Below are 15,639 nucleotides of genomic sequence, written 5' to 3' on the forward strand. Positions count from 1 at the left end.
TAAAGAGCCAGATAGCAAATATTTTAGGCTTTTCACGCCAAGGGGCAAAATTGGGGACTTACATAACCATTTAAAATGTAATCATGTGAAAACCATTCTTAGCTTACAAGTGGCTGCCCAGATTTGGCCCATGAGCTTTGGTTTGCCAATGCGTGATCTATTTGCTAAATTCCCACCCTTTCTTACATCACTTGAATGATGTAATACCTTTTCTCAAAGAAGCAAGGAGTAACATTTTTCTGTCTAATGTCAGACTGTCACAACTCATTTGTTACTTGCACTATGACAAAAAATACACCCATGCAATTGTTGATAGAGAATATTTTATTTATGTATTTGATATCGGTACAGATGTCTGTCCTCATCTGTATATTTGTCTCTGCATTCTTACTGAGCTGCAAAATTCCTAAAGGATGACACTGTATCGTTCACTTGATTTGTACATTCTCAGCAAAGCACAAGCATCAGATGGACATCTGACATATTTCAATAATGATAAAGGACAAGAGAAAATAAAAGTCAATAAGAGACATAAGAAAAAAGCACATGGAAACATATAAAAATTCTCATTTTAGAGTTATGCTATACAGAATTTGTAAAATCTACTGCTTTAAGTTCATACATATTGGTTTTCTTATTTAAAGAAAAAGGGGAAACTTCAACAAGCTATAGAAATAAAAATGCAAAATAGAGGCAACAAATATTTTTGGCTCTTGAACTAAAATAATAGTGATTGGTGAGAAAAAATGAGGTGTGAAGACTAAACTAGACCAATACTGATATTCTCTTCATGTTAAAAAGAAAATTGCCTTTTAGTCTTATTCGAATTGATTGGAATTGAGCAGTGATGATCTTCTGGGGGTAAAAAAAACAACACAGCTCCTTAAAACAAAAGGAGCAAAGGAACATTACCCAAACCAAACTTGTAGTGTCACTAGTAACATGGAAGCAGAGGGAAAATATTTTGAGCACATCCAAAGGAAAAAAAAAAAAAGAAAAGCACACAAGGCCCCATGCTGCCCGCTGCATCCTCCTTCCAGGTTCAGAGAGACAGGAAACGGCTTGGCAAATGCCTTACCCAGTTAAGCTGGAAATCTCTAAGTCTCCAGGACACTTTTTGAAAGAGTAGCAGGTTTAGCCCAATATTTAGGACAGCAATCTCATGATTTAAAATACATATTTAATGACAAGTAAATAAACCAATTATCAGAAAACCCGAGAGAGTGCCTTTTCCCTTATAATGTGATATTAAAAGTGCTGCCTATGGACATTTTGTAAAGTAAAAAGTGTTTCAAGTTTAATTTTTATTTTACAAAAATCGACACCATTAAAACCGACATGATTATTTACCACTCATCCAATCACTTAAGTAACAACATTATAAAAATATGTAAAAAATATTCTAGATTCATAATACCAGATACGCTAATTCTCATACAGCTAATATAAATTTGATTATTAAAAAAATAGCTTATTTCCTTAAAAACACTTTGTTCGTTTACCATTTAATATCAGGTAGATATCTGCTATCCTAAAGTACCAAAAAAATTATAAATAAAAATGGCAATGTTTATACTCTGGGTTTCTTGTTCGGTGGATCCTGAAGACTGAACTTTGGAATTTCCCCAGAAGGAGCATATGGAATTCTCTTTGAAGACACTTTTTTTCCAATTGTTTCAATCTAGAGGAGAAAAAAAGACTTTAGAAAGAAAATCTCGAGTATTCTTTTTTCCTTTTATTTATTTATTTATTTTTTTTTCCTTTTTTCCTTTTAAAAGCAAAAGAGGGAGGCGCCTGGGTGGCTCAGGTGTTGGGTGTCTGCCTTCGGCTCGGGTCATGGTCCCAGGGTCCTGGGATCGAGCCCCGCGTAGGGCTCCCTGCTCGGCAAGAAGCCTGCTTCTCCCTCTCCCACTCCTCCAGCTTGTGTTCCCTCTCACTGTCTCTCTCTCTCTCTCTCTCAAATCAATCAATCAATCAATCAATCTTTAAAAATAAATAAAAGCAAAAGAGGGTCTCAAGTTGTCTGGGTTGCTACAAAAGATCTTTGGTTCCTTCCACGTTTTTTATGTTTCTAGAGTCAGTCTACACACTCTCCTCTTCCTAGCCATGTCTGGAGACTCTTATAACTGCCACTCCTGACACCAGACGCCCTCACACAGAGGACAGACTCACGTGCCACCAGTGTCTCAGCACGTGAATGAAAGCAACTCACAGACCAGGTTCCAGGGGAATCACATTCTTTCTCAAACTCTCTTCTCATGTCTGCTTCCCTTATTCTAAGGAATTAGCATAAGCGGTCACAGCATAGATTTCAGGAATTCAGGCTTCTGAGTCTGAAAGGCCCCAGCTGGATTCCTGACTGATAATTGCGTCCACCCAGGTTCTCTAGGTCTTCCTTCCTCATTTATAAACGGTGTTACAACCACTCATTTCAAAAGGCTGTGGTATGGATTAAAGCAGATAAAGTGCTCAGCACTGTGTCTGACAGACAAGTCAGCCTTTAATAAATAAATGGTAGTCTATTTTTATTTTGCATATTACATTTTAAACTGTTCCTCACATATCCAAAATCATTCATCTTATTTTTAAAGGCACTGCTTCTTCAATGACCATAATTTTAGCTCCTCTCTCCAGCAAAAATATACTATACAATTTTCATAAGTGCCTTTGAGTTAAAAATTAATATTTAATTCTGACTCAAAGGGCTTCTGCATTGTATTCATCAATTGTCTCAATGACTTATATATGCCCTTTATTTAGTGATTCCATTCCTAATATTTTTCCTATTTTTTTAAATCCCTAACTACAGGGGTGCCTGAGTGGCTCAGTTGTTAAGCATCTGCCTTCGGCTCAGGTCATGACCCCAGGGTCCTGGGAATAAACCCCGTTTGGGGCTCCCTGCTCAGCGGGGAGCCTGCTTCTCCCTCTCCCACTTTATGTTCCGTCTCTTGCTGTGTCTTTCTCTGTCAAATAAATAAATAAAATCTTTAAAAATAAAAATAAATAAATAAATCCCTACTACAAGAAATTAACTTTTATAAGAACTCAAACTCACATTAAATCTATTTATCTATCTTTGTATCTCTTCTCCCTTAGACGAGTCATAAAAATAGAAGAGAAAATGTGTCTGTGCCTTGGAAGTCATCTTTAAAAAATAACATTGCTTCAGTTTAAGTCATGACTGGAAAAAGCAGTCATGTTGTTACTCACTAAGGAGGGGCGGACAGAAAAATCCCCAGGGTCTCTGGTGGAGTGTTAACAGACAAGGATGTCATCTGCTTCTGGTTGCAAGTGAATCCCTCATGAATGAGAAATGAGCAATGAATTCTAAGTAGGAAGGATCTTCAACAAGTCAGTGACAGGTCATGAGAACCAGATCAGATCTTCTAAGCAGCAGATAAGGCCCAATCGGTATGTCTCCGAGGCAGCCGGCACTGAGATGTGCACAGCAAGCTCCGCGCCCTGCCCGGCCCTGCTCTGCTCGAGGATTCTGCTGACTGCCCTCTCCTGGCGTATTTCTTCATCCTTCGCAACCTCCCCTCAAGCCTCCCGCCCCCACATACACGCTGTCTGAGGAGATGGAAAGTACCTCCTTCTTATTAATACTCTTGGGGCTCCCAGGGAAAAATGAAATTGATGCAACATAGAATGTATTGTTCGGGTTACTGTCGGCTCTCTAAACATTCCATAATTAATTGACAAACTTGGAATTAATTAAAAAGCGCCAGTCCCATGGAAGCTCCCATACTTTTCACTCAGACCTCTGAGGTGCTGGGACAGTGTTGAACACTCAGATGGTTCAGGATCCCGTACAACATGTGACGATATACTGCACCTTGCAGTTTTGTTTTGCCTTTTTTTTTTTTAAGATTTTATTAATTTATTTGTCAGATAGAGAGCACAATCAGGGGGAGCGGCAGGCAGAGGGAGAGGGAGAGGCAGGCTCCCTGCTAAGCAAGAAGCCTGATGTTGGTCTTGATCCCAGGACCCCAGGATCATGACCTGAGCTGAAGGCAGACACTTAACCAACTGAGCCACCCAGGTGTCCCCATTTTGCAGTTTTCAAAACATTCATATAGGAATAAGAGACCTGGCCTCTGAGGGGGTCAATGTGTTGCAGACAGTTTGACAGAGCAGCCTGAGTGACTCTGGGAAGAAAAAAATTAACTTTTTTTCTAAAATAATTAAATTTTTTTTAAGGTTTTCTTTTTTAAAAAAAGATTTTATTTATTTGACAGAGAGAGACACAGCAAGAGAGGAAACACAGGCAGAGGGAGTGGGAGGGGGAAAAGCAGGCTCCCCACTAAGCAAGAAGCCCGATGCAGGGCTCGATCCCAGGACCCTGAGATCATGACCCAAGCCGAAGGCAGAGGCTTAACCCACTGAGCCACCCAGGTGCCCCTCTTACTTGATCTTAATATGAGGTAAGGCAAGGTAGACAAATACTAAATGATCTTTAGATCACAAATCAAGGAGGGAATAAAGTAATTACAGAAATCACATAGAGATTTCCCAGAGAACTAACATGTTGCCCCAAGTTATGTTATTGCTAAAGTAGAAAATATTAAAATTCTAAAACTCAAACACATTAAAAAGCAAATGACCAAGCAAACAAAACCAGACCCATCTGGGATCATAATGACCTGGAAGCCAATGGTTTGTAGCTCATTGTGGAGCCCGTCCAAGACACGCCGCCCATCAAAGATAAAGGCTGGCTTCAGCATTTTCTTATGAATACGCTCATAATCCAGTTCCTATAAAGACAGAAGCAAAAAAAAAAAAAATTAGAACATATACATGAACACATACTCAACCCCAAATGATACCAGAATCCTTCTAAAATTTTTGTTAATATGACTTTTGTCACCTCACCTTAAACATGTCCCACTCTGTGCAAATAACCACAGCATGGGCGCCATCACATGCTTCGTATGGGTCCTTGGAAATGGTCACAAGCTGGGACACTATAACAACAAGAGCCATAAGAAACTGATAATAAGAAAGGGGTTATTTATAATTATGCACTTTAATACTAGGATTGCAGGCAGATTGAGGGTCTGACAGAAGTGGAATGACCCTCTTTGGTCACTCATTTCTGGTTGAAATGAGAATAAGAGCAATGATGGGTGCCTGGAGCACCTGATTCTTGCCCTAGCAGTATCTCCTCGGAACCTCGGGGGCTTTTCAGAATATGTTGGAAAACCCATTAGACTAACCCACTGTTAATCATGTCAAATCAAAGTTGATGGAACAATGTCTAAGAGTTTAATTTATCATACCAACGATAAAAATGGAATAACCACGGAAGCAACACAAATGTTTAACAATAGATGAATGGATAAAGAAGATGTCTCTCTAACACACACACACACGCACATACACATGACAGAATATTATTCAGCCATAAAAAAAGAATGAAATCTTGCCATTTGCAATGACATGGATGGAGCTAGAGTGTATTATGCCAAGTGAAACAAGTCAGAGAAAGACAAGTACCATGTGATTTCACTCATGTGGAATTTAAGAAACAACACAAACAAACAAAGGAAAACAAGAGAGAAAGGGAAACAAACCAAAAAACAGACCTTATTTTTAAAAAGATTTTATTTATTTACTTGGCAGAGACAGGCAGAGATCACAAGTAGGCAGAGAGGCAGGCAGAGAGAGAGGGGGAAGCAGGCTCCCTGCCGAGCAGAGAGCGAGATGCGGGGGTTTGATTCCAGGAGGCTGAGATCATGAGCTGTGCGGAAAGCAGAGGCTTAACCCACTGAGCCACCCAGGCGCCCCAAGAAACAGACTCTTAACTATAGAGAACAAACTAAGGTTATGAGAGGGGAGGCGGGTGGGGGATGGGTGAGTAGGTGATGAGGTTTAAAGAGAATACTTACCTTGATGAGCACTGAGTAATGTACAGAATTGTTGAATCAGTAAATTATAAACCAGAAACAAATACTGTAATAATACTGAAAATAATATAATACTGTAGGTTAACTATACTGGAATGAAAACATTTTTTAAACGCAGTATTTCATTAAAACACACATGCACACAACGACAGAACAACCAAAGGTTTCTAGAAAACAAACAGGTTTTGGGGCCCATACTCAAAGTGACTCATGAGACTCAAAGCCTTACCTTGGTCATCCTGGGAAACTCCTGGGTGAGAAAGATCCACAACTATTTGTTCCCTTGGTACTTTGGGATCATATATATGGAGGTGTGCACCTTCATCCATCAAATATTTGCTGATATATATACTAGAAGATTCTCTGAAGGAAAAAAAAATCAGTGTTTCTAAGCTTAGAAATGGCATATATTCTAATAATCTAGAAGCTTACAGAGGAAAGATTCTATCTCTTGTGAGGATAAAGATGTTCACTTTATTTTTATTCTTCATACTCAATATATATGCATATATTTCACATACACACATCCACCACTAAAAATCAAAATCTCAAAGGGGTTGAAATATTTTAAAGAACTGGTACCTCGTATCACCGGTGTCCTTTTTGAATGCAAATCCCAAAATAGCTATCTTCTTATCAGTTACGGTATTAAACAAACTGTCTATAATCCGGGAAGCAAACCTCCTTCTCTGGTAGTCATTCATATCTATAACCTGAAATTACACGTACAGTTATGCAATGTTGCCTGTATAATGAGTGTGGTTAAAAGAGGAGTGGCCTATGCCATACACTGCTCACAGTTTACAGTACTATTGTATGAATAGTAACAGGGGGCAAAGATTAATCAACCTCTTCAGTATCTATTGATTAAAAAAAAAAAAAGAATTAGCACCCCACCACTTAAAGCCATCATAAAAATTTTCATTTGGCTTAACTTTCCATGCACCCATCTGGGATAGAATAGATATAAAGATGGGGCACACAGTTAAGTTTCAACCCCATTAGGGATCTAGCTGCAAGAACAGCCTAAAAATCCACATAGAAAACAAGTGTTCTCCTTAGCCAACTTTTCCAAACCCTGTAAGAGCAAAGCTGTAACCAATCAAACCCCAAAACATCCCCCCCTATGCTTACCCGTCACCCCTCACCAGTGAGTAGAAAGTGGACAGAGAACAGTTGAACTGCACAGAGTTACACCTGCCCTCTAGATGAGTCAAAATACCACTAACCCTTGGCAAACTTGTTGTTTTGTTGAGAGAGAGGGAGTGTGTGCAGGGAGGGGGAGGGGAAGAGAGGGAGAGAGAGAATCTTAAGCAGGCCCAGGGGGATCTCATGACCTTGAGATCATGACCTGAGCTGAAATCAAGAGTCAGAAGCTTAACCAACTGAGCCACCCAGGTGCCCCTCTCCCTTGGCAAAGTTTTTAAAGCGATATTATTATAAGTGTAAAAGTCTCTGGGCACCTAATCCTTTACTCGCCTAAGAGTTTATAAACAATCTTCATATTCATGACCAGAGGAATATAAGCAAAGGGGTTGGTTTTTACTTTTTTAAGGCTCTGATTTTTAGGGGCTGCCTCGAAATTTGAGAGCTTGGGAAATGAGACCCCCCAAATCATCTGTATTTTTGCCATGATGGACAGGAAGATAAAGTCATCTCACTGGATTGAGTGAAACTGTTACATTATATATTTTTCTTTAAAAGTAGATTTTCTTATATTCTCACCCACTGCTGAAATCTAAAAAACCATAAACTTGCAGAAAAACTTTTGAGGAAGATATATATACTGGCTGGTGTCTTGGACAAATTATTTAAAATCTCTAAGACTCAGTTTCCTCACCTATAATTTGGGGATAATACTAGTGACGAGGACTAAACGAAATACTACGTGCAAAGTACCTAAAAAAAGAATGCCTCGTTCAGAGACAGCACTCAATTAATATGAACTCTATTTTCAATTTGGGAAGGATCTCTAATTTCAGCTCTGTGAATCTCAAAAGGACAAAACAGGTATCAACACACACAAACCACTAGAAAGCATTACGATACAGGTTCTTTCTTTATTTTGATTTTCTGTCTTTAAGATCGAAAATAGTTATAATTTTTTACTTTAAAAAATATTCTTTTATTTCTAAAGATTTTATTTATTTATTTGAGAGAAAGAGTGAGTGAGAGAGAGCACACAGGCAGGGGAGAAGCAGAGGCAGAAGGAGAAGCAGACACCCTGCTAGCAGGGAGCCCGTGTGAGGTTTGATCCCAGGACCCTGGGATCATGACCTGAGCCAAAGGTAGCTGCCCAACTGACTGAGCCACCCAGGTGTCCCAGAAGAGTTATAATTTCTTACAAGATTTACTTTTCTATTTTAGAGAGAGAGTGAGCTAGAGTGTGGGGCAGGGGGAAACGGAGGAGAGAGAATCTCAAGCGGACTCCATGTTGAACGTGGAGCCCGAGGTGGGACTCGATCCCAAACCAAGAGTTGTATGCTTAACTGACAGTGCCACCGAGGTGCCCAAAAGGAATTATAATTAAGAATAATAGTTTTCCTGTTGCTCCCCATCACCCACCAGTGACAAATTTTAAAAAAGAAAAAAGAGAGAGAGAGAGAGATGTGAAGGGGCACCTGGGTGGCTTGATAGTTCGATAGTTAAGCGTCTGCCTTCAGCTCAGGTAAGATTCCAGGGTCCTGGGATCAGGCCTCACATAGGGCTCCCTGCTGTGCGTGAAGCCTGCTTCTCTCTCTCCCACTCCCCCTGCTTGTGTTCCCTTTCTCGCTGTGTCTGTGTCAAAATAAATAAATAAATAAATAAATAAAATCAATCTTAAAAAAAAAAAAAAGCATCTGACTCTGGATATTGAGTTAGGTCATGATCTCAGGGTCATGAGGTCAAGCCCCATGTCGGGCTCCATGCTGAGGCCTCTTCTCCCTCTACCCCTTTCCCCACAAAAAGAATAATAGTTCTTGCTTTCCTCTGGGAGCAAACTTGTCATAAAACTAATAGTAACATGGTTTACCAGAAATTTCCATCAGAGTTCATTAGCAAAAAAGACAAATCAAAAACACAGATGACTAATAAATAAAACTAACATAAATGAAAAGAATGAGACATGAGTTCCTGGAGTAAATAAATCCTATCAAAAACATTTTACAGACAAAGGGTGACATGTTTTAATTAGAAGTTAATCAAAAGTTGTTGGCTATAAAGATTAATACCTGCTGCCAATAACGTGCTACTTCAGGCAAATTCAGAGCCTCGCAGAGATAAACCAAATTCAGAACATCTTTCTGAAAGCAGCTTCCACCAAAACCTGAAGAAAGAAGTGGCAATATTTTCATTTATGAACCATAACTGAATTATGTGACAAATCTGTCATAAATTTGAGGGACTATGCTAGAATTTTTTTTCTAAGTAAACTCCATACCCCACATGGGTCTCGAACTTACAACTCCAAGATCAAGAGTCACATGTACTACTGACTGGCAGCCAGATGGCCCTATGACAGGATTTTTTTTTTCTTTTTCTTTCTTTCTTTCTTTCTTTTTTTTTTTTTTTTAATTCATTTGACAGAGACACAGTGAGAGAGGGAACACAAGCAGGGGAAGTGGGAGAGAGAGGAGCAGGCTTCCCGCTGAGCGTGGAGCCTGATGCAGGGCTCGATCCCAGGACCCTAGGATAATGACCTGAGCTGAAGGCAGACACTTGATAACTGAGCCACCCAGGAGCCCCTCTTTTCCTTTTTTAGAGAGAGGGGAAGGATGGGAGAGTCAGAGGGGGAGGGAGAGAGAGAATCTTAAGCAGGTTCCATGCCTACTGCGGATCTCATAAACCTGAGATCACGACCTGAATGGAAATCAAGGCTAAGACACTTAACCAAGAGTCACACAGGTGCCCCTAGAATTTTTAATAATAAAATTCAGATGTCAGAAATTTAGTGGATTTGGAGATTGCGTGAAATCTTCAAGCAACTAATAAACTCTATAAACAATTTCCAGATAATCTTCTAGTTAATGTTTTATATGGCTACATTTTCTATTTTATTTCTCATTCATCTAGTATCACTGCCCCACATCTCTTACTTTAGCACAGGGCTGGTAAACTTTTATGGGACAAACTGTAAATATTTTAGCCTTCGTGAGCACAACTATATAATTCTGCCTTTGCAGCTCAAAAGCAGTCAGACAATATGTAATAAAATAGCTATGGTTAAGTCTTTAATCCCCATCACCTGTTTCCCTCATCCCCCCCCATCCCCTCTGGCTACACTATCCTTATGTTTGTTGGTTTGTCTCTTTTCTCCTTTGCTTGTTTTGTTTCTTAAATTCCATATATGAGTGAAATCACATGGTATTTGTTTTTCTGACTGACTTATTTCTCTAGCATTATTCTCTCTAGATCCCTTCCTGTTGGTGCAAATAGCATCGTTTCATTCTTTTTTATGGCTGAGTAATAGCCCATTGTGTATATACACCCCGTCTTCCTTACCCATTCACCTGTCATTGGACACTTGGGTTGCCTCCTTATCTTGCCTATTGTAAATCATGTTCATAAAAGTAAACATAAGGGTGCACGTATCTTTTCCAGTCAGAGTTTTTGTATTCTCTGGGTAAATACCCAGTAGCGGAGTTACTGGACCATATGGTGTTTCTATTTTTAATTTTTGAGGAGCCTCCATACTGTTTCCCAGAGTGGCTGCACCAGTTTGTATTCCCACCAACAGAGCATGAGAACTCCTTTTTCTCCACATCCTCACCAACCTTGTGGTTTCCTGTGTTGTTGGTTTTAATCATTCTGACAGTTAGGAGGTGATATCTCATTGTGGTTTTGATTTGTATTTCCCTGATGTTGAGTGATGTTTTCATGTGTCTGTTGGCCATCTGTATGTCTTCTTCGGAGAAATGTTTGTTCATGTCTTCTACCCGCACCCTTTTTTAAAGTTCTATGCCCAGAATGCAACTTGAACTCATGACCCTGAGATCAAGAGTCGCATGTTCTATGAACTGAGCCAGGCAGGTGCCCTCTAACCATTTTTTATTGGATTATTTAGTTTTTTGGGTGTTGAGTTATATAAGTACTTTATATTTTTTATTTATTTACTTTTTTAAAAGATTTTATTTATTTATTTGACAGAGAAAGAGAGATCACAAGTAGGCAGAGAGGCAGGCACAGAAAGAGAAGGGGAAGTAGGCTCCCCACTGAGCAGAGAGCCTGATGAGGGTCTTGATCCCAGGACCCTGAAATCATGACTGAGCTAAAGGCAGAGGCTTAACCCACTGAACCGCTCAGGTGCCCCTCTTTATATATTTTAGATACTATTTATCGAATATGTCATTAGCAAAATCTTCTCCCATTCAGTAGGTTGTATTTTAGTTTTGTTGATACATAATCGTTTTGTGCTGCTTTTTTATTTTTTAAAATAATCTCTACCCCCAATATGAGGCTCAAACTCATGACCCAGAGGATAAGAACTGTATGTTCTACCAATTGAGCCAGCCAGGCATCCCTGTTTTTATTTTTGTGTGTATAAAGACACCTCATTTAAATATATCTTGTTGATGTACTCGAACTCATGCCTGAATTTCATGAGTGAAATCACATGGTATTTGTTTTTCTGACCTCAGGTATTTTGTCTGAGGGGCACACATCACAGGCTCCTGGCATTTCAGAACACTAGCTAGCATTAGTGCGTGGCACGCAATATGCCTGGGGGCCATTTAAAAAAATGAAATCACCACCAAAAAGCACAAAAAATGTAAAAAATGTGGCACGAAGTAGATCACAAAAAGAGCATTTGTTTACAGAATGGGAGCTGAAACCAGAAAATAAGTGCACTGCATGACACAATTTCAGCTGGGAAGGTCTGTGTTGGTGACTCAATTTTTTTGCTGCTCTCCATGTCTACAAATGACCACGAAAGCACTATAAGCATTGATTTAGGGCTTACAAATAAGTTTCAGCAAGTAGGATAATTCATACGTACAGACCTGGCAAATAATGAGGACCAACTGTCTTTCACCAAGGCCACATTTCTGAATGTATATATTAGTAGGCAAAGCAAATGACAGGGAATTTTCTTCCTGTTTGCTTTAGTAAGGTATTGAGTTATTTCCTAACTCATAGGTCTCCCCAATTTACTCTTCCTAAATGTTCTAACTAAATATTAATTAATCCCCCTAAAATGGCAAACTATGCTTATCTTACTAATCAATCAGTGATTATTAAAATAATGTAAGTTTAATTATCGCTTCACTTGGCAAGTTCTTGACAGGTTGAAGGCTACACATGTCATGGAATCATTACTCTAAGTGCATTAAATTATGCAAAGACGTCCTTAAAGTTAGAGACCTAGCCATAGGAACCTCCTTTATGTATAGAAACATTTCAATTTACCAACACTGGCTTTCAGAAACTTATTTCCAATTCTCTGGTCCATTCCAATGGCTGTTGCCACTTCTTCTACATCAGCCCCTGTGGCTTCACAGAGGGCGCTAATGGAGTTAATGCTGCTGATCCTCTGGGCAAGAAAAGCATTTGCTGCCTTTGGGGGAAAAAAAGAAAGGAAAAGTACGATGAGTTAAAATAGCAATTTTCTATGTCAGGATTATATTTCATCGAGTTGATATAATTACTGGGCTCAATTTGAGGAGGCTATGGATGTGCTGGTAAAGGAAAATTTGTTTTTGTTTTTGTTTTTTAAAGATTATTTATTTATTTGTCAGAGAGAGAAAGAGCGAGCGCAAGCAGGGAGATGCAGGCTCTCCACTGAGCAGGGAGCTGGACAACGGACTTCATCCCAGGACCCTGAGATCGTGACCTTAACTGACCAAACCATCCAGGCATCCCAAGGGAAATATTTTAAATTAGAGAAGAAAGAGGATTAATTGGGATTAAAAATAGAAAGAGTGATTTTAAAAACTATTTTCTTTTTAAAGATTTATTTGAGAGAGAGAGAAAGAGAAAGGGAGCAAGCCAGCGCAGGGGTAGGGGAGGCAGAGAGAACAGGAGAGAGAGAATCTCAAGCCGACTCCCCATTGAGCACAGAACCTGACTGAGAGCTGGATCCCATGACCTGAGATCATGACCTGAGCCGAAATCAAGAATCAGACACTCAACCAACTGAGGCACCCAGGAGCCCCATTAAAAACTACTATTTTTAGTGTACTCTCCATCTTATGTTACATTTTATTAAAAAGTTAGAATTTGGGGTACCTGGGTGGCTCAATGAGCTAAGCCTCTGTCTTCCACTCGGGTCATGGTCTCAGGGTCCTCAAATGGAGCCCCACATCGGGCTCCCTGCTCAGCATGGAGCCTGCTTCCCCCTCTCTTTCTGCCTGCCTCTCTGCCTACTTGCGAAATCTCTCTGTGTCAAATAAATAAATAACACCTTAAAAGAAATTTAGAATTTTCTAGAACATTTTATACTGTGATATTTTATTTCCCTTGTGAAAATTATTTCACAATGGACAAGAAAGTACCTATGTGGCTTATTAGGCTTAAGAGAAATTAGTCCTTAGCTTTGTATTTCATGGAGGGTTGAACGCTGTGTACCAACCAGTTTGGAAAGTTCTGAAGACCAAGTATTAGTGGTGAGGATCTTTTCTCTGGGAACCCAGTGCTCGTACACAGCACACAGTGCCTGCACGGCCTTCTGGCCCTCAGGGGTTTCATCCCCTCCAATCAGCACTCTGTCCGGGTTCTTCAGGTCCTTGATGGCCGTTCCTTCCGCTAAGAACTCAGGGTTGGACAGCACCTAGAATCCCAACGCAAAGCCAAGTTTCAAACTTAGAATTAACCGGGAGCGACTATAAGGCATCAATATTTATGTAAGAATCAGGTTCTAGGGCTGCCTTTGTTTATACCTGTAAATTCAAGTTGGGTTTTGTGTTTGCATCAAATATTCGACGAATACTTTCTGCTGCTCGCACTGGAACTGTGCTTTTCTCTGTCACAATTTTGTACCCGTGTGAGTTTTGCACAATGCGTCTGGCACAAGCCTCGATATACTTCAGGTCTGCCGCGCGACCTTTCCCCATTCCGTAGGTTTTTGTTGGAGTGTTCACCTGATGAAAGCACATGGAATTATGAATGAAAATATCCATGAGAGATTCAGTGATTTCAAGATGAACCTCGAGCCATCAGTTAACTAGTTAAGCGGGAAGCTATTATCATTAGCTTTCATTTAACCCCCTATTAGTTTCATGGAAATGATACATTTTAATAATATAATCATCAGACAGATGCCTGAAGCATCTGGGGAACTCGTTGAACAAATTTTTGTTGAGAAGCTCCTGTATAATGACAGATACCCAGGCAGGCAGCTTCCAAGCTAAGCCCTGGAGATACAAAGATGAATGAGACTGTTCCTGTCCTCGAGGAGTTCACAGGCTGAAATGAAATGTAAGTTTCCTTTCCTCTTTATTGTATGCAATATATCCAGGTCTTTAAAACCTTTTCTATCCTCCTTTCTAATAGACCAAAATCAATAGCTTTTTAAAAGTATTTGCGGTATCATTCACAAATGTTTTCTTAGCTCATTAAAGTGAGACATTATCTAGCATCTTTAGGACTCACAATACTATGTAGGCAACTATCAAACAGAAAGAAAAAGAAATCATGAGTCCAGACTCTAGGCATTTCCTTTTGGCTTAGCTGTACCATGTAACCTTGGAGAAATGTAGCTACCTTTGTTTCAACTACCTCATTGGAAAAATGAGGATAGCATGCTCTCTAAAAATCTAACATGTGGGTTTTATAATGCTTTGGTAAAAATCAAAGCACTTTTATAATGCTTTGGTAAAAATCAAAGCAGTCCAAAAAGCCCAAAATTCTATAGAGGAAGAGAGAGACAGAGAGAGTGGTGTGTGTGTGTGTGTGTGTGTGTGTGTGTTTAAGCAGGCTCCATGCCCAATGTGGGGCTTGAACTCAGGATCCTAAGACTGAGTCTTATGCTCTACCACTGAATCAGCCAGGTGTCCCTTACACAAGAAGAGTTTTTGAACCAGTAATTAGTGGTACCAGTTCTTGTCTCTTGACAAGCTTATAACCTAACGGGGGACTAAAAAAGGAAGCAAGCCGAAATAAATCAAAACTCAAAGACTGCATTGAGGTGTGAAAATCCGGAGAACAAAAGCTGTTTATTTGCATGGAACGACTTAGGAAAAGCCTTAGACATGGAAGTCAGTGTTCACCAGAGCACACAAGGGCCAAGACCGCTAACAGGATAAGGCGGAACATGCTAAAAATGATAGAGGATCAGATGGCTTCCCCTCATACAGGTGCTCTGAAGAGAACAATTGCACACTGATTCATATACAACTATTCCTACCTAGAATATGCCTAAAATTAGCCTGGGGTAGGAGGAAAGGGAGAGAAGTAGTAAATGAAGCAAGATCAGCCATGGTAACTGCTGACAGTAGAGAATGGGTAAATAGATTTCATTATATTATTGCCTCCATCTCTTGTATGAATTTGATATTTTCCATAATGAAAAGCAGACCACAAATAAATCCTAAAAAGCTTATCCAGAGAATAAAGAGAAGTAGGTGTGAGTTATACAGTAATAAATTACCATAAGAGGTATGCAAAGTAATAGCTTAGAAAGATCCAGGGCAGCTCAGGCTTCTGCAGAGAGGCAAGTGTAAAATTAGCTGTCTGGCCAGACCACCCTAAAGTAGACTCTACTGCCTTAGAATAGATCCATATATATATATATATATATATATATATATATATATAT

The 15,639-nt window shown here is 39.6% G+C and overlaps 1 protein-coding gene across 2 annotated transcripts in view; it reads right to left on the reverse strand.

The window, feature by feature from the left end:
• Positions 1-306: 306 nt before the first annotated feature.
• Positions 307-15,639, reverse strand: part of UGDH (UDP-glucose 6-dehydrogenase) — a 32,914-nt gene continuing 17,581 nt past the window's right edge. For both annotated transcript variants that reach the window (XM_059382704.1, XM_059382712.1), the window contains 9 exons: positions 13,763-13,963; positions 13,456-13,653; positions 12,294-12,441; positions 9,119-9,213; positions 6,489-6,619; positions 6,136-6,269; positions 4,873-4,964; positions 4,644-4,754; positions 307-1,681 (listed from right to left, as the gene is read on the reverse strand). In XM_059382704.1, the coding sequence (XP_059238687.1) occupies positions 1,571-1,681; positions 4,644-4,754; positions 4,873-4,964; positions 6,136-6,269; positions 6,489-6,619; positions 9,119-9,213; positions 12,294-12,441; positions 13,456-13,653; positions 13,763-13,963 (1,221 nt within the window). In that variant the 3' untranslated portion in view covers positions 307-1,570. The remainder of the gene's footprint in view (positions 1,682-4,643; positions 4,755-4,872; positions 4,965-6,135; positions 6,270-6,488; positions 6,620-9,118; positions 9,214-12,293; positions 12,442-13,455; positions 13,654-13,762; positions 13,964-15,639) is intronic.

This window comes from Mustela nigripes, chromosome 1, assembly GCF_022355385.1.
Source record: "Mustela nigripes isolate SB6536 chromosome 1, MUSNIG.SB6536, whole genome shotgun sequence".
Classification (NCBI taxonomy): Eukaryota; Metazoa; Chordata; class Mammalia; order Carnivora; family Mustelidae; genus Mustela; species Mustela nigripes.